The sequence below is a fragment of the Symphalangus syndactylus genome, chromosome 18 (assembly GCF_028878055.3).
Source record: "Symphalangus syndactylus isolate Jambi chromosome 18, NHGRI_mSymSyn1-v2.1_pri, whole genome shotgun sequence".
Lineage (NCBI taxonomy): Eukaryota > Metazoa > Chordata > Mammalia > Primates > Hylobatidae > Symphalangus > Symphalangus syndactylus.
Window position 1 is genome coordinate 85,726,316 of NC_072440.2, and position 19,396 is coordinate 85,745,711.

Below are 19,396 nucleotides of genomic sequence, written 5' to 3' on the forward strand. Positions count from 1 at the left end.
TTAGATGTAAGGGGCATATGAATGAGATACGAGCAGCCTGTCCGTCCCCAGCTTCTCTGCCTGAGATCAGCGATGCTCTAAGGCCCTTCTTGATGCCCAGCTCCCCAGTCTGTCCCAGGCCAGATCCACAGGGACACAGACTGGCCTGATCCCTTTGACTGGCTACAGTTGGAGTAAGAGGTGCCTCACAGTGCCAGCACATAGTAGGTCCACAAAAATACTGGTTCCCTAGCACTTCTCTGCCCTAATTTCTTACCATCTCTAATTAGCACATGAGATAAAGTAAACTGGCATATAGTATTATTATTATTATGTGTAGAGCAATAGGACTATTGAAAGAATAGGAAAATGAGATTTCTTTTTTTTTTTTTTTTTGAGACGGGGTCTCGCTCTGTCGCCCAGGCTGGAGTGCAGTGGCGCAATTTCGGCTCACTGCAAGCTCCGCCTCCCGGGTTCACGCCATTCTCCTGCCTCAGCCTCCGCTAGTAGCTGGGACTACAGGCGCCCGCCATCACGCCCGGCTGATTTTTTTTGGTATTTTTAGTAGAGACGGGGTTTCACCGTGGTCTCGATCTCCTGACCTCGTGATCCGCCCGCCTCGGCCTCCCAAAGTGCTGGGATTACAAGCGTGAGCCACCGCGCCCGGCCGAAAATGAGATTTCTAAGAAGAGATTGAACAAATTTAAACTCTTTAGCCTGGAGGAGAGAAAACCGTGGAGACAGATTTCAATCTCTGAAATGTTAATGTGTGGCAAAGCTGGTTGGTATCTATCTCCACTGAGAAGAGATAAATGGAAATAAACTTAAGTTGAAGTAGAGAAACAAGATTCAACCCATGAAAGAACTCATATTGTGTGACATTCTGGGATAGGCTGGTTTGGGGAGATGAGAAAACACCCACCATCTTCCATGATGCTGCTTGCTTGAGCCTTGCAAAGGGCTGGGCCGCCAGCAAGAACTGAAGAGCCAGTTTCCCTGACAATCCTGGGGTCAGGACAAGTGTGTATGGGTCCCCCAAGCCTTCTGGTACAACGTGGGCGCATGTGCAACGGGGCCAGTTTGGAGACAGGGTGGTTCTTGTATAAAGGGTCAGCCTATCCTGCCCACCTATGGAAAGCTATTCAAAAACGAACTAAAATTCAACGCACTTTCAAAGACACCTGTAAAGACTGAAATTATGAAATTCCCTGTGCCTTGGGACATGGAAAATTTTTTAAATAAACCCATTTAGGGGTGCTTGGATAACATGCTCCCAGGTTTTGAAAATTGGGCTGTTTGAGCAATGCAAAGAAGGACCACAGACCCTATTTCTCATAGATAGGAGTCTTTATGCTGATTGATTACCTGAGGCCTGAGCTAATGAGCCTAGTAGTTCCAGTTGAAGCCAGTCATGGGGCAGAAGCCCTGGACAGTGAATGGACTCGACCTGCAGCTCATTTATGGTCAGGTCTTTATTAGCTTTCAGAATAATCCGGAGACTTGAGTTAATGAAACACTCGGGTCACTAAATTTAGTTTGGTGAATGTTTCCAAGTCATTATGAATACTAAGCTCTTCCTAGGACCCTGTGTGCACCACACAGCCAAGCAACATGCTTCTAAATGTGGGCCATAAAATGAGCGGAGAAATCATCAGATTTATAGTTTACAATAAGCGAACTAATTTTAGCATTTTTTCTCTAGAGATAAATACCAGTCTAGACTGTAGGTGCATTTCATTCTGACCATGGTGAATGCGGCCACAGGAAACTCAAACGGATTCTAAACCCTCAGAGGGTCCTGGGATACTGGCCTCCCCTTGGTTCTCGCTTCTCAAGCTTTAATACGCCCAAGAATAAGGAGCCATTTGATTGTAAAGTGAGTTTTCACTGAGTTGATTATTGGTTTGTTTTCTTTGTCTGTTTCTCACCATATCCTATTTTTGGTAATTGTAGAACTCAACTAGACCAAATGCAGAATTTTTTTTTGAAAACAAAAAAAGGCCAGGACAACAGACACCTCATCAGCAAATTACATTTTTTGAAATCTAAGTCTTTCAGACAAATAGATAATCTTCAAAATTCCCCGATTAAGTTAACATTTATTTCAAAACTCTCCTTTACAGTTTGCCAAGAGAAGCAGGCATCTGCTTTCTGGGAACTGGTGCTGCAATCAGGCAGAAAGGGCTTTTTCTATAGTGAACTTCTGATGTGTTACTGATCAGAAAATTACAAAGGGCAGTGGCAGTGATGACATCATGCTGTACTGATCACAATTCAGATTCATTGAAGAGCAAGTCTAGGAGAATCAGAGGTACAGAGCCTGTAGTAAGAATTCTGGAAATTACATCCTTCACTACACATTTCTGCATTTTTAATAAAGGGACAAAGACAATATCCTTTTGAGATATTCCCAGGCACACAGGAGTGCTACCAGTACTACCACTTCAGACAGCTAAAACTACGCAGGGTTGGAAGGGAGAGATTTATCCTTTGAATTGCTTCAAGGTGTAGTAGAGATAGTCGGACAACTATAGTTTTTGTTTATGTGTTTGTTTGAGACAGAGTCTGAGTCTGTCACCCAGGCTGGAGTGCAGTGGTGCGATCTTGGCTCACTGCAACCTCCGCCTCCCGGGTTCAAGCAATTCTCCTGCCTCAGCCTCCCGAGTAACTGGGATTACATGTGTGTGCCACCACACCCAGCTAATTTTAGTAGAGATGGGGTTTCACCATGTTGACCAGGCTGGTCTCGAACTCCTGACCTCAAGTGATCCACCTGCCTCAGCCTCCCAAAGTGCTGGGATTACAGGCATGAGCCACTGCACCGGACCAGGACAAGTATAGTTTTTTAAAGCCTCAATCATTTCTTTCAAATCTGTGTTAAGAAATAAAGTGAATTTCAAATTCAAGGGCCGTAAGTGCCCCACGGATACCTCAGGTCCTTTTCCACCTGGGTGAGTCCATGGGACCAGCCTCTGAAAGCCACCATTTCCTGCTACCTTGCACTCCCCCTGGGACTCAGGCAGCAGGGCCAGATCCCATCCCAGCAGGCTGGGCAGCCGGCTTCTCCAGGCAGGGCCTGCTTCTGACCTACCATCTCAGAGCACTTCCCCTCTGGGGAAGTGGGGAAGGGACAGGGGAGAGGGAAGTCTGTGGCTGGAGCAGGCTGCAATGGCAAAGGCTAACTGTGTAGGTCACACATGGGGAAGGGCCGGGGACTCCAAGAATAACACAGCCCAGGAATGGCTAAGAAGTAATGGTACAAAGTCAAATGCTGAGCCCTGCAGGAGACTCCTGGGTAAATCAGGAGAGACATAGTTGAGCAGCAAGGCTGGGCAAAAAGGAATCCCAAGCACTGAGACAGGAAGTGACCCACGAGGAGGCCCACAGAAACCACACTTCTGAGGCTGGGCCTATGGCAGGGGTCAGGACAGCCAGCACCCTGTCCTTGGGGCCAGCAGGTGGGGAGAAATCCCACAGGATGCTTCAGGGCAAGCCATCCAGGGCGGTCCTTTCCCCACCATCACACGATTATTTCTGGTAGGTTCATTGATCTGTTCAATGTTATGTCACCAGCAATTTAACATGCACAGCAGTCCTTTCCCAAATGTGTGGGTGCTCAGGTTCTTTTTGAATGAGCCTCTTCTTTGTAAACATGGGTATGATCTGTGAGACTCCACAGATGACAGCATCCTGATCTGTAAATTATGCCAGCACACAGACCATACCTGTACCTATGGGTGCCAGCCCTGGGGCCTTTTAGCTAAAATCCCAAATCGTCAGGATGGGATGGAATTCATGCCCACGGAAAAGTACAGTCCTATGGCATCGAGGCAAAGGACCCGAGATGCGGTGAAAACATTGCTGGCCTAGAACACAGGAGCTTTCTGCTTCAATCCCAGTTCTGCCACTCACCATGTGACCTTGCGATTATTGTTCCCTCTCTGAGCCTCAGTCTTTTTACTGGTTGAATGAGGAGAAGCATGTGGCCCTCAGAGGATTGCCAGGAAGATGAAATGAGCAGACATCTGCAGACATTGCAGACATCTGGAAAGGCCTTTGGCCCTAGGTAGTCTCTTTTTGGCCATTTCGTGTGTGTGTGTGTGTGTGTGTGTGTAACTCACCTCCCCCATCAGAAGGGAGGAAGCTTTTAAAAATAATTCGAAAGGCATCAGCTTTGACTTTAGAGCCTCTTTCTTTCCCTTTCTTCCCATTGTCGTATTGCAGACGGTATGCTACTGAAGAGTGCAGACACATCAGCCTTCTTCCATTCCTTTTTAGGAATTCAAGAACATGCTAATGTTCCCTAGATTGTGAGCTGCTGCCACGTGAAAAGGGTGATTCTCAATTGCTCCCTCGCTGGGATATGAACGTGCTTTATCTTGCATATGAACAGTAAAGAAAGGGCCTGGGGTTGGGATAGGGCCAGGTTTGGGGAATAAGATTGGCTTCACAATCCTGAGGAGAGGGGCTTGAGGTTTCTGGGTCATCTGCCTGAGGACAGAAAGGTTGTCCTCAACCTCCCATTGCCCCAGCATAAAGAACAAGGATGTGGGGCCTTAGAAACCATAGTCAAGCCTCCACAGGGAGATGTGTGACCCAAAAAGGGTGGACTTTGCCATAAGTGAGCTCCAGGTTGGAGCCTGCACCTGGCTCCACCTGGGCCTACAGGATGATGGGGCCACACCCAGAAGGAGGAAGAATGGGAAGTGGAGAGAGTCAGGTATCCACTCATGCAATATGGATGGGGTAATGGAACACTGCACTTCACCCCCTGCTGATCCTGCTCCTGGTGCTTCCTGGCGCCAGGAACCACAGGCTCGGCTGCAGGGACATCACTGAAGGGCAGTGAGGACCCCTGCCCCTTTTCCTCACCCCTGACTGCAAGGCCCTTCGCCTGGGGGCACAAGGCCACAGCAAGCCAGAGGAAGAGGTAGGAACTGTGGAGCCTGCCATAAGTTCCTGGGGTTGGGGAAAAGAGGAATTCAGCAGTGAGAGGGGACAGGTAGAAGGGGCAAAATCCAGGACCGAAGATAGACGGGAAAGGGCCCATCTCCCCCTTTTTCATGGGGACCAAGGAGCATCCCAGAACATGGAGAGGTTGGAGAAAGACAAGTCAGGCTTTGAGCACCGGGGCCATCTGAGAACTGAACAGCTTGTTTCAATCACATCTCGCATCTCCTCATCGGCCCCTGCCCCTGAGTCCTCTCTGGTCCCTGCCCCGCCGTTCTGATGCTCTGTCTCCTGTCCTCGGGCTTTCTCTCCAACCAGCTGAGCCAGGGAGGATGAGAGTGGGGACACTAGCAGGGCTCGGAACTCTGAGGAGACTAGACTGAGGGGCTGGGATCAGACCGAAAAGTCCAAGACCCAGAGGAGCTCCAGTTAAAACGGCTCTTTCCGGCTCAAGGCCACGTTCCCTGCTTGCTGGGGACCCCATCCCTCTCCTCCGTGTGTGAAAGGATGGCAAAGGGGGAAGTGGAGGGCTCTCTCTCTGCCCTGATTCCCCCTCATGGCTCCCAATTTGGGAAGACAGATCCCGATTTGTCTCGGGACCAGTAGGTGAGGGGCCGGGTCCATCTCCCTTCTCTGATGTGTTCTCTCATGTTTGGCTCTTCTGTGTTTGTGTGTTTTCCTCCATGCTTCCCTCTCCCTGCACCTCATTCTGGCGGCCCCCCTCACAGAGCCGGGAGGAGCGTGTTTTCCGCCATGAAGCTCGGCAAAAACCGGTCCCACAAGGAGGAGCCCCAAAGACCAGGTAGGACAGGTGTCGCGTCAGTCCCTCAGCCCCGCGCCTCGCGGCGCCCTCCCGCCACTTGCCAGCCCCTGCCCGGCTGCCAAAAGGCCCTCCTGGGATAGGTCGTCCAGAGCCATCTGGGAGGGGCCTGGACTCTCATTGGCTGGCCCAGGGCCAGGCCCCGCCCAGCGATACGTGACCCTCTAGGAAGGAGACGCCCTGGGGCCGAGGGAGGGAAACAGGCGGCGCCCTCTGTCGGGTGGGCCTGGTTACAAGGCTTCTCCCGCCCTCGTTGCTCCGGGTTCTTCCTTCTTCACACAGAAGCCGAGTTTTAATTACAGCAGAGAATATCCATCAAGAAACGCTGTTTGGCCAAATCCCTATTTCTGGGGGGAAACCAGCTTCCCACTAGTGCGGGGTCGGTGGCAGGCCTTGCCCGCGCGCTCTCACCAGGCTGCAGCCTGGCCTTAGGGGAGGTCCTGGGGCGGCTGGAGGGCGCGGCAGGGCTGGGAGGCTGGAGCAGCAGGTGGCACTGGGCCCTCCCGGAGCAGCGGCTGGAGAGGGGAAGACAGCTGCTGCAGCGGAGGCGGGAGGCCTGGAGGAAGACAAGGGGAGAAATGGAGAGGACAGGGGAGCTGTGAGGGGGCCATCTTCTCCATCACGGGCCCACCATCGGGGCTCCCGGCTGCCCTCCCCCAGCATCCTCTTTGTGGCCCACTGGCCCTCAGGGTCTCTCCCCCACCCTCTTGCCCGCATGCCAATTCCAGCCTTGCCCTTCACCTTATTAAATGGAGAGAGTACAGCTGCTGGCTGAGGACCAAACCCAGCATCCTTGGGTGGCTTTTCGGAATCCACATGTCTGCATTTCATTAGATGAATACACACTAGTGCATTAGGTTCCGAATTCCATCAGCTATTTGATATGGATAAGTTACTTCCTAAGCCTTCGTTTCTGTACCTGTGACATGAGAATAACGCCCATCTTGGCAGGGCACAGCTCTAAGGACTAGAGATACTCATGTCAAGTCCTGGTGTTGTGCCTGGAACAGAGTATCCACCCAACAAACGGTAGCTATTTATTGAGAGGTGCAAAAGTATGGATTCTTTATTCTCTACCTTCTTCCATAAGGGATATTCAGTGCCTAAGTAAGTAGTATACAATAAAAGAGCATTCAATTAAAATGAAAAGGCAAGACCAGACATAATAGCCGTTCAAATCCAAGATCGGGATTAGGCAGAAAAACACTGCAGTTATTCAGACCGTAACATTCTAAGCGGTAGCAACTAAGTAAACCTCGAATTTAACTCTCAGCTTTCTGGATGCCAGAGTAAAAGCAGAAACGGTCACTATCTCACCATCAGTCAGCCCACCTAACTAGTCTTTCATCTTCCCCAGATGAACCGGCGGTGCTGGAGATGGAAGACCTTGACCATCTGGCCATTCGGCTAGGGGATGGACTGGATCCCGACTCGATGTCTCTAGCCTCAGTCACAGCTCTCACCACTAATGTCTCCAACAAGCGGTGAGTGGACAGGAGCCCCGCAACCCCAGCTGCCCCCACCCTGTCAGGCAGGACCTGGCTTGCCATGATTGGAATTTGGGTAGGGAAGAATCAGGGCTCATGGACGGCTTCTTCCTAACCTAACCTTATCCTTTTCTGCTTTTCCTTGGGTGTTTCTCTCACCTCTCTCCCTGCAAAGGCAGAGCACAGCAGCTGCAGGCCTGTTCTCAGGGCCTTGAATACCTACCAGCCCAAGGAAGCCACAGACCTGCCCACCCCATATTTGAACGCATTGACCCCATGTCTGTCTCTCTGTTACTTCTGCCTTTGATTAGTTCTCTTTGTTGCCTCTGAAGACAACTAATCCTCACTATTCTTGGCAGTGCTTAAGTGTTTAAAGACCATGATTCTGTCCCTCTGCCCACTCCCAGGTCTAACCACTGCCAGTGTCTTCCTCCCCCACAAGCAGTCCCCATATCCCAGGCCTGACAGTACATTCTCTTCCTCAGATCTAAGCCAGACATTAAGATGGAGCCAAGTGCTGGGCGGCCCATGGATTACCAGGTAGGTGGGCACCTGGAGGACTCATGTCTTTCAGACTCTGCTCTAGTAGGGGATTCTAGCTGGATGTGCATTATGCACTATACTGAGGCATGGATCCAGGGGTCATAGAGAACCACAAGCTGAATATAAGTTCCCAAAGTAAGCTTGTTCCTGGGAGGCATTCCTAGAAGTATCATCAGTAGAGAGATACAAACCCAAAGAAAAGCTTGAGAACTCTGCCTATGCTAATCAAAGCCCTTCCAAAATTTCATGTTCAGCATTGGACTTCAAAAAGTGAGAAACACTTAGAAAAACCATAAAGAGACCAAGGAGAACTACAAAAGAGTATTCAAACAGTTAAAATAAGGGCCTTTGAAGAAAGTTTTCCTGGCATGATTTTTAAATTGTTGTTTTGTATTATTTGATTGCTGGAAGTAATGTCGATTCTGGTTATCTCTGGATGGTGAGAATGTGAGTGATTTTTTTTTCTTCTTTTTGCTTCTCTGTATTTTCTGAGATTAACACAACTTTTTTATTTGTGTGCTTCTAAGACTAGAGACAAAAGACTGAGACAAAGACAGGTTGACAGCTCTAAGAATGTGAATGTGGCCAACAGTGCAGGCAGGACAGGTGATGAGCGTGTCTGGTGGCTGCTGGGACACCATCTCTCGGGAAGGGCCCAGGGACCTTCCATTGCTCCAGACCCTCCCTTGGAGGCTAACAAGACTCAGCTATAAATCAGAAGACTGTTGGGCATTCCCAGGATTGAGTGAGAATGCTGGCTGCTCAGAGGGGACAGAGCTTGTAAGAGATCTCACCTGGCTGCAACTGCACTTCTGTCCTGGGGATGTTTGGTCTGGGTATCAGCACCAGGCCCCAGAATCAGAGTGAGCCCCATCTACCAGGGTAGAGCTTTATCTTTGATGCTTAGTTCCCAGACCCCATGCACACCAACCTTCTTTACGGGCAACCCCACCTCCCCTCACTCAGGTGATGATGGAAAGGATAAGATGGCACTTTTCTATGTAAAAGGTACATCTGGCCATGTTTTCTGCAGAATATACCTCATCTCCCTTCATCTTTGTTTTAGTTAGTTTCCATCTACTCAGACAACTGTCTTCCTAGGTGCCTGAAAAACAGCCCCAGGCAATGTCAAACGGATCTGCCCCTGTGGTTTTAAATAACTTCAAGCCATTGGATTCCTTGGAGGTTTGAGAATCCCAGCCCCTCACCTCTGCCAAAACCCAAACACAAAGTGTCCTGAGACTTCCGAGGGCTTTTCCAAAGGATTGGGCTCAGGGCATTGTTTCTCTGTGTGGTGAGAACAGGAGAATTCCAAAGAACAACAACCCCAACTCAGGTATCATGTCACTGGCCTCAGAGGTAAGGACACATCAAAAATAGAGTCATTATTGTTCATGAAACTTATTTTTGAAGGTTTATTCTATGCCAGGCACTGTGCTAGGAGCTATATATGTATTTCCATTGAAGTTAATGTAATTCTTCAACCATCCAAATATAGGTGTTACTGCATTTACAGGTAAGAAAGCGAGGCCCCAGGAAGGTCAGGAGCTTGTCCCAGGTCGTTGCCACTAAGTTAGCCAAGGCTAGAGCCAGGGTTCAAGGCCAGGGGTGTCTGGCCACAGCCATCAGAGCAGTTGACTTCTCTATATCAAGCCTTCTAGACAGCTGCTCCCTTCGGGTCCCTGGTTCATCTTCATCTTGCTACTTAGTGCTTGTTTTCCAAACCTTTTCAAACTGCTTCCTACCAGAGACTTTTATTAACTGAACCAGACATTGTCCCCTCCAAAGACTTTTTAAACCAAACTGAACAAAACGGTTGTTGTATTTAACCTGGTAGCATAGTGTTTCCTGAGAAGTTCATTCACAACTAACCTTGCAAACTTTTGAGCGAGAGCTATGAGGATGCAAATGTGAAATTATTTTCACTTCCAATATACAGTGTATAATGCAATAAAACCAGGCTGGGTGCGGTGGCTCATGCCTGTAATCCCAGCACTTTCGGAGGCCGAGATGAGTGGATTGCATGAGGCCAGGAGCTCAAGACCAGCCTGGCCAACATGGTGAAACCCCATCTCTACTAAAAATACAAAAATTAGCCAGGCATGGTGGCGGCGCATACCTGTAATCACAGCTACTTGGGAGGATGAGGCAGGAGAATCGCTTGAACCCGGAAGGTGGAGGTTGCAGTGAGTCGAGACCGCACCACTGCACTCCAGCCTGGCCGACAGAGGGAGACCTTGTCTCAAAAGAAAATTAAAAATAAATAAATAAATAATAAAAGGCAATAAAACCAGATATGACTTCACTGTCTTGGAGACTTTGGGTTTGATGAGTTATAAAGACCTCAGGAAGGACAGCTCATTGGTGAGAGGAGGGGAGACTTAGCTGAACTCAGATCCAGGAAGGGTTGTGAGGGCTCAGGACCATTCTAAAGGTTATGGCACTGAAAGAAGCCTGGAGGTAAAAGGACCGTGGTGCACCCATGCTCCTTGTTTCTTCCGTTTAGAATGCATGTCATGTGTAAACTCTTTCCTGATTATTACCATCTCCAAGGCAAGAAACCAGTCACCCCCCTGTGAATGTGCAGTTTCCCCACCAGAGTGAGCAACGCTTGGCACTTGGCAGAGATGTTCTTGGTGGGTCAAGGGGTCTTGAGTCTCTTCATTACCGTCTCTTCCTGGCACCAAGACTTAATACGTTGTCACCCAACATCTCTCCAGTTTTCACCTCCATTTCATGCCTCTGCCACTGACCTGAGGTCCCCAGCCTCAACTGCATGCTTGTACCCACTTTCTGCCTGGTCTCCCTGCCCTCATATTGCCTCCTCCACTCCAATCTGTATGCCACCACTGGAGCAACCTTCTGAAAATGCAAATCTGGTCATGTCACATCTCTGCCACCTGGAAAAGTGGGGAATGGGTAATGGATGTTGCAGAAGGACAGTACTAAAGGGCACACCAACTCTCATCTCTAGCTCACAGCTGATGTTCTTGAAGCTGGATCAGGTCCCTGGGAAGCAGGTCACAAAGCATCATTACTCTCGGGTTTTCCCAGGACAGGGGTATAGATTTACCACTCAGCATTATTCCTTGTGATCACTTTCATAAAGCCACTGGGGAGTATGTCCCTTATCTTGAAAGGAGATGGTGGAATAGTCAGCTGGTCAGTTGGTCCCAAGCTGTGGCTCCGTTTGCCTCTTCATCTTCCACCCTGGGAAAATCGAGTCTTCTGCTGATGATTGGAGAGAAGGATGGCCAAGCCCCTCCTCCAGAATTCTGGAGAATGACCAGCCGTTTTTTGTTTTTTATTTCAAGTGCATCATTTCCCCTTCCTAGAGCCCCAGGCGGGGTGGGAGGCAGCAGGAACGGCATTCCCCTTCCCCCAACACCATGCACTTGGTTGTCTTTCTCCAGCGCCCTCAGCTTCCCCTCGGGGCTGCCCCTCAACCAGCAATGAGCACCCTGTGGAGCTTCTCTTCCCTCCCTTGCTCCTTCAAGCCTCTGCCCACCTCCCCCTCCACCCTCTGCCTCTACGGCCAGAGCTTCTGTCCAGGTTGTCACCTTCACTGGCTGTGCTCCATGGAGGAAGGGAGAAACCTATGAGTCCTGAAAAGGGGGACAGGGACAAGTAGCCTGTCCTATGGCCGTGCCTCGAGATGGAAAACATAAAAACCAACCACTCTCTTGGCAGCGGGAAGAGGACTTGCCGCTGTCTTATCTTCGGTAGATGCCAAAACTATGTCTGTTTGCTTCCCAGTCTTGAGTTATCGAAAGCCTTTTTTATTGTTGGTGGGGGCATTAGTTGTGGAAAAATTCATGGGGTTTTTAAAAATCTTTCGCAAAAAAAGGTTCGTGGAAGTTAAAACTCTATAAACTATTGTGCAAAGGAGGATTTCTAGTGTCTGCTCTCTTCACAGTAAACTTCTCAGAGCTAAGTTAGTTAGTCCTATTTCCTTTTTAGCTCTGTGAAGGAGTGGTGAATATTGAAATTCTGTCAAAGCTCCAGATTCTAAGCTTTTACTTCCATCCCTTTGGCACTTAACGTTCCAAACAGAAATATTTGCTTCCTAGTTCAAGTGTCACTTCATTTGTAAATATCCCATTTCCTGGCAATGTTCTCATTAACATTGGAATTTCTATTTCCTTAACATGATTACTTCTGATGTGTAGATTTTTCATCGCCCTCAGGATATTTTTCAGACTTTGATGGACACTGGATGATCATTTTAGTGGTTATTCTTTTTCATGGAAAGGGAAGATAATTCTCTCGAGTAAAGTTGTATTTAGAAGTTGCATCAAAGCACAACTAAAATATGAAATCTCCAAGATGACAGGCATGAAGAGCAGCCTTCAGAGTCCCATTAGAAGAATGTGCCAGGCGCAGTGGCTCACGCCTATAATTCCAGCACTTTGGGAGGCCGAGGCAGGTGGATCACGAGGGAGACTGAGACCATCCTGGCCAACATGGTGAAACCTCGTCTCTACTAAAAATACAAAAATTAGCCGTGCGGTGGCAGTCGTCTATAATCCCAGCTACTCGGGAGGCTGAGTCTGAGTCTGGAGAGAATAGCTTGAACCCGGGAGGTGGAGGTTGCAGTGAGCCTAGATCACGCCACTGCACTCCAGCCTGGGCAACAGAGTGAGACTGTCTCCAAAAAAAAAAAAAAGAAGAAGAAGAAGAATGTACTGAGGTCCACGCTTATTCTAGCTGGGGAAAGGCTTTTCTTGTTAAAACACACGTTTGAGAGAGGCAAGTGAATCAATCATTCTAAGTATCATGCACCTACTTGAGAGATCAACCGCTTAGCTGGAGGGAGATTCTATTGGGGTCACTCACATTTTATAGAGCTTTCTGCTGTTTAGGATGCATTTTGACACACATGATCTCATTTAACCTGCACACAACCTTACAGGTAGCTGGTGTCTCTGCTTGTAACTGAAAAACACAAGGCTATGTGGTCATTTGCCCTCACACCTGGCAACATGTCAGGTCTGGGGTTCAATCCCAAGTTCAGCAACCCCCAGTACATGCCTCTGTCTATCTTACCATGGCCACCCTGACAGGAACTGACACCTCCAAATCCAAATGAGACCTGATGGCTTAAAATGAGCGTTCGGGAAAAGTAGTAGTGACGTCAAAAATTACCGCTGCTCGGGCTCTCTCTCTCTGTCTCTCTCTCTCTCTCTCCTTATATCTTTTTAGCTTAAAAAGCCAATAATCGGCTGGTCACAGTGGCTCATGCCTGCATTCCCAGCACTTTGGGAGGCCAAGGCAGGCAGATCACCTGAGGTCAGGAGTTCAAGACCAGCCTGGCCAACATGGTAAAACCCAATCTCTACTAAAAAAAATACAAAAATTAGCCGGGTGGGGTGGCACATGCTTGTAATCCCAGCTACTTGGGAGGCTGGGGCAGAAGAATCGCTTGAACCCAGGAGGTGGAGGCTGCAGTGAGCCCAGATCATGCCACTGCGCTCCAGCTTGAGTGACAGAGAGAGACTCAGTGTGAAAAAAAAAAAAAAAAAAGCCGTTAATCATTTGTGGTAAGCTCCACAAGGAAAAATTTGTTGCAGTCCCACCTGTGCCTGGCTCCAGCAGGTTTCCAGGAAACATTTGTTGCATGAATGAACAACTGAAAAAGGGCTTCCCAGGATATAAGTAAGATTGCAGAGCTGGAAGCCACGTAAAGGACAGCAGGGTGCACACAACATACAATCAGTAGGCTGAAAAAGGCGGCTCAGGCAGGCACCAAAGCTGCACTGGCCATACAAACAAAGAAATTCAGCAAACAGAGAGGAGGCAGCAATGTGGAAAGGGCAGGAGGGCAAATTCCAGAAACGCAAAGACATATCAGAGGCCTGCAGGCTTACATGAGAATTCCTGGAGCAGGAAATTAAAGGCAAGTTAATGAAGACTTTAAAAGCTTTATTCCTGAGTGCATGAAACCTGTGACATGGGTTTGGCAGCTCTTTCTGAAGCAGAGCCATCAACGCTAGGGAAGAACGCAGGGCATTTGGCATCACCTAGGAGCTTTAAAAACACAGATGCCAGGCCGGGCACGGTGGCTCATGCCTGTAATCCCAGCACTTTGGGAGGCCGAGGCAGACAGATCACTTGAGGCCGGGAGTTTGAGAACAGCCTGGCCAACATGGCAAAAACCCATCTGTATAAAAAATACAAAAATTAGCCCGGTGTGGTGGCGCATGCCTGTAATCCCAGCTACTCAGGAGGCTGAGGCAGAAGAATCACTTGAACCCAGGAGGCAGAGAGTTGCAGTGAGCCAAGATCATGCCACTCCACTCCAGCCTGGGCAACAGAGTGAGACTCCATCAAAAAAATAAAAATACAGATGCCTGAGCTGCATGTCCAGGATTGGATTGGTTGGTCTGGAGGTGGCCTGGGCATCAGTGTTTTTAATGCCTCTCCCTCCCCTCAGCCCAGCAAGTTAAGTCTAGTGAACACTGACTTAGAGGTTAGCCAACTCCTACTCCTCTATAAATGAAGACACTGAGGCACAGAAGGAGAAAGAGCCAGGATCACCCAGCAGATGAGAGGCAGTGGTCAGAGTGGAGCCCAGGAGGCCAGTGCTGGCTCCCGGGCCCTCTCTCTGACCCTGCTGCCCCAGCCCTTGGACCCCTGTGGGACCAGGCTCCTAGGCTCAGGCAGCTTTCCTTCTGGCTCCCCCTTCTCCTGCCTGCAGGTCAGCATCACAGTGATCGAGGCCCGGCAGCTGGTGGGCTTGAACATGGACCCCGTGGTGTGCGTGGAGGTGGGCGATGACAAGAAGTACACGTCCATGAAGGAGTCCACTAACTGCCCCTATTACAATGAGGTCAGTGGCCCTGTGGGGAAAGGAGCCTCTGTAACTATGGCAGGAGGGTGGGCCCCAGCCCTCCCCAGGAGAAACAGGAGCGGCTGGGAGTCAAGGAGCACACAGGGCTACCAGCAGGGGTGACCCACCCTGTTACAACCCTCAGGACACTGACAAACAGAGCCACATCCTCTGAATCCTCTGAACCCCCGCAGTCTAGAGCGCAGGCCGACACTGGTCTTTGAAGTGTACACCACCCGGGTGCTCCTGTGCAGACCCCAGCAGTGCCTGTGAAAGACCCCCCCAACCCCACTCCCCAAGAGGCCGGGTCCCCACTGTTTCCCAGGCCAGAGCCCAAGGACAGGGCTGCCTCATTCCAACCCATGGCGGCGTTGGCACCATTAGTAAGCACTTTCTACCAGCCAGCCATGCTCCTAAATGCTTCTGAACTGGACCATCCAAAGTTGTCACTATCAGTTCCCTTTTATACAAGGGGACAGTGAGACTTCTGAAGGCAGACCTTGTCCAATCTCACAGTGCCAGCATCGCCCTTGGCGTGCTAGTGGGGTTCTACCCTCTTGGCTCGGCTCCTTCGTGGTTGCCTGAACTTCTGTGGGCTTCCCTCCAGAGCACTGGCCTTAATTTTGGGGTGTGAAAGAGAAAACATTTGGTACCTACTCCTATTCTTTCCAGCCATTTGAGGCCACATCAAGGGTTAGGGACCTCAGAGACCTTCTACTTCAATCTCCCCATCTTACAGAGGAGGATGCTGAGGCCTCCATATGGAAGGGCCTTGCCCACAATCTCAGAGAGTGTTGCTGATACAGCAGGGGCTAGGCTGCCCACCCAGCTTCCAGCCCAGGGCTCTGGCCACCATCACAAATATGGCACCTTGGTTCCCAGGCTCCAAATGGGACCCCATCATAATCAGCTCTGGGGAGGGATGTGAGAAATACACTCACTCATCCAAACCCAAAGACTTAGAGGCACGAAGAACAGCGAAGGTGAGACTTTTAATAACGGTCTTGCAAGATGGAGCGTCTGGTAGGCAGGCACACCCGGGGCAGTCACAACAGGTAATTTATCTCCTAGCATGCAAGTCCCTCCCCCAGTTCCCCAGTGGTGGAGTACTATGGGGTTACAATCTTCCCTGACGTCGTCTAAGTTTCATTTTCCCCCTTATAAGGTTAAACCCTGCTCCCCTTCCCCACTTAAGTTTTGATTTCCCAATAACAAAACTTTCTTCCCTTTCATGGGCTGACCCCTCCTCTACATTCTGTTCACTTATTGTGACCTTCTAGGTGCATGAGCCATGTGGTTTGTCACATTCACAGGTTGGATGCCAGTGCTTAGACTTATCCTGCCTTGAAAATGGACCATTTAAAATGTTTTCTCACCAGGATGCCCAGGCCTTTCCCAGATGCCTGAGCACACTTCAGGCTAACCCAGAAGCCACAGGCCTGGGCCCTGCCATCTGTTTCCCGGAGGGTTCCCCAGTCAGTTTCTCCTGGTGGCTCCAGGCAGTGAGGGGTGCCAGGCTGGCCCGAGTAAGGCAGCTGAGCCCCATACCCTGAGGTGGGTGAGGGCTGAGATGCCCCCTGTAGCTTGGGGGAGGGCATTTCTCAGGCAGCTCTGAGAGTCCTCAGACTGTGCACCTGCAGGAAGAAAACCCAGGCCCACCTCTGCCCTTCAGCCCAGGCCTGGCCGAACTCTCCTTTGTGACCACAAATCGACTCTGCTCTCCCAGCTGCTTTCCCACAGGCCCCCCGAGCTGGACAACCTGCTCGGGACCCCTCCAGCCCCAAGGACATTCAGGATTGACATCCCTGGCCTTACGTTAGGACACATCCTGACTGGACAAGCCTCTGCCTAGATAAGCATCTATGTCCCCAAGACAGGCACGGAGACAGGTCCCTGTGGCCCCTGTGGTTACTTGATAGCAGTAAAGCCACTTTTGCTAACTTAAGGGATCTCCCTCCACCAGGCCCACACACCTTCGCTTTCATTCAAATTACTTCCTCTTTCCCAAGGGCACAGAGCTACTCTCCCTACTCTGTGGCTCCCCCACGAAAACTCCTACTCACCCGGCAGGGCCCAGCTCAAAAGTTCTTGCTACTGAGCAGCCTTGCCTGCTCTGTCTGGGTCAGAGGTCAGCACTCCCCTTTCTCTGCAGTGTTAATGTCCCAGAATTGAGGTTGGTCCTCCGTGTCTCTGTCCTCCTGGTGGACTGGAGGCTCCCAGTCTCCTACCTCGCTGTATTTGTTCAGAGCCAGGCATGTACTCGGAGGGGTTCAGTAACACTCACCCAAAGGAAGACACAAACATCACTGAGCATCTGCCGCACACCAGACAGTGGCACGTGGGGCAACATGGAGGCTGCCGAGATGAAGGAGGCGCAGTTTCCGCCCTGCACAGTTCCCCTCCTTCTTCCAGCCTAGAATCTTTCTAAATTCCCTGTTTACTTCCTCTAAGACTATTCATTCTGCTCATCTTTGGACAATCTTAAATGTGTTTCTGATCACATTTTTGTTCTTTTTCACAAAAGCAAATAGCTCTGATTTTGTTCCTGTTTCCTCTAAACTAGGGTTTCTCAAACTCAGCACTGTGGTATCTTGGACTGGATAACTGTGGTGGGATTGTCCTGTGCTGTGTAGGATGTGAGCAGCAGCCGGGCGCGGTGGCTCACGCTTGTAATCCCAGCACTGTGGGAGGCCGAGGCGGGTGGATCACGAGGTCAGGAGATCAAGACCACGGTGAAACCCCGTCTCTACTAAAAATACAAAAAAATTAGCCGGGCGTGGTGGCGGGCGCCTGTAGTCTCAGCTACTCGGAGAGGCTGAGGCAGGAGAATCGCGTGAACCCGGGAGGCGGAGCTTGCAGTGAGCCGAGATTGCGCCACTGCACTCCAGCCTGGGCGACAGAGCGAGACTCCGTCTCAAAAAAAAAAAAAAGGATGTGAGCAGCATCCCTGGCCTCTACCCAGTAGATGCCAATAGCAACTCCCCTTAGTTACAGCTACCAAGACTGTTTCCAGACATGCCAAATGTCCCCTGAAATCGCCCCCAGTTGAGACCACCATTCTAAACTATCTTGCTATGATTCCTTCCAGCCCCAAATCAGCCTTTCCAGCCCCAAAGCTTTGTTTCCCTTTTCTTCTCTTTCTATGCCACATTTCTTTTCAATGAAGGACGTCCTCCTGGCCTTGGGAATGTATTATTTCTGACTAATTATCTGAGCTGGTAGGAAACTTCCTTTGGCTCCATTAAAACAACAGAGGGAGGTGGGAACAATCAACATGACTTAGGTATCTAAGCTATTACAAAAGGAAAATATGCTCAGGAAATACCAGGAATTTGGTTGCAGACAGCTCAGAGAGTTCGAGATTCTGGCCCTAGCTCAGCTAGCTCTCTCCCCTGGGGCCAGCACAGCTGTGGGCACCTGGCCTGATCACCCTGCCTGGCCCCGAGCCTGCCTGTGTGCAGGGAAGCTCAAAGCCTTTGCCCTTCCAGAACAAGCTGGCCATTCACAAATCAGACTAAGGCTCCTTTCCTGTGTGTCCTGTGTGTGCATCTGGCCCTGCCCTGGGCATCTTGGGAGCGCCGCCGTCCTTCCTCCTGCTGAAAATCCAGCTCTCCCCTTTGCCTTGGATCCTTCTCTTTCTACAGCTCAAAGAACCTGGCATTGCACAGCCCAACTCTGTCTTTGTTTTTCTTCCAGCCCCTTCTTCCTTGCCTATAAGGTGTTCTACTCCAGCACATGCTAAGTACAACCATGAAGACCCATGTGTGCTCAAGGACAGGAACTAGGAGTCTGTCACTTCTCTCTGGGCCTTTCCTCATTCCCACGCACCTCTCCAGTGACCTCCTTTTTCTCTCCACCCTTCCACAGTCAGACCACTTGGATTGTCCTCACTTCCTCCCCCCAGTCACCCCTCAATCTTTGCAGGGTTTCTGCCTCTAGATGTCATTGACACTGCTCTCCTCAAGGTCGCCAAGGACCTTGCTGTTCCTGAGTGTAATGTCCATATCATCCTGCTCTCCCTTGATCACCCAGTTTCTTTCATCCCACTGCCTGCTGCTCCTCTTGGGGGCCCCTCATGCCACTCTCCTGCTTCCCCTGTCTCTCCAGTTCCATCTCCCCAGCCTGACTTCTTGGCTGAAAGGCTGTGTCTTCTTGGAGCCCTGACCTGGGCCTGCTTCCCCTCCCATGCTCTCCCCGAGTATTTCCTCCATCCCCAAGGTGTTGGTTACCATCTTGTGCTGACGATTCCCAAATCCATATCCCCATCCGCCTCCCCAGAGCTTCAGAACCCCGGCCAGTACACCCCGGGCCTGTTAGTGGCATGCACAGCTGTCGCTGCTTACTGTGTGCTTACCGTGGGTGCACACCTGCGTTAAAAACTTGACCAGGTTGTCTCATTGCAACTTCACAACTACACCTTGAAGCCCCCCGTGTGAATGGCACCCCTGGAGCAGTTCAGCACGAGAGCCCTGGATCATATCTCCACATTCATAGTATAATAGATAAACTGAGGCTCAGGCAAGAAAGTGATTGATCTAGCAGTAACAGCCAGGTGGGGCTGGCTGTGAAGCTGGCTTTACCCTCAGTGCTCAAGGGCCAGCCCCAGCAGCCAGGAGCACGTTCTCTTCGGACATTTACCCCAAGCACATTGGAAACATTTCTCCCTTCTCCCCCACCACAGTTCACCAAAGCAGCAGCCCCTCTACTAACTGCCTCACACCCTCATCCTCAGCGCCTGCACACCCAGGCCAGGGGAAGAGATGGGGACTGCAAATGCGCATGGCAGCC

At 50.3% G+C, this 19,396-nt stretch overlaps 1 protein-coding gene across 2 annotated transcripts in view; it reads left to right on the forward strand.

The window, feature by feature from the left end:
• OTOF (otoferlin) overlaps nucleotides 1-19,396 on the forward strand; it is a 101,631-nt gene that overhangs the window by 49,645 nt on the left and 32,590 nt on the right. For both annotated transcript variants that reach the window (XM_055251531.2, XM_055251532.2), the window contains 4 exons: nucleotides 5,658-5,731; nucleotides 7,107-7,233; nucleotides 7,722-7,776; nucleotides 14,477-14,608. In XM_055251531.2, coding sequence (XP_055107506.2) covers nucleotides 5,658-5,731; nucleotides 7,107-7,233; nucleotides 7,722-7,776; nucleotides 14,477-14,608 — 388 coding nt within the window. The remainder of the gene's footprint in view (nucleotides 1-5,657; nucleotides 5,732-7,106; nucleotides 7,234-7,721; nucleotides 7,777-14,476; nucleotides 14,609-19,396) is intronic.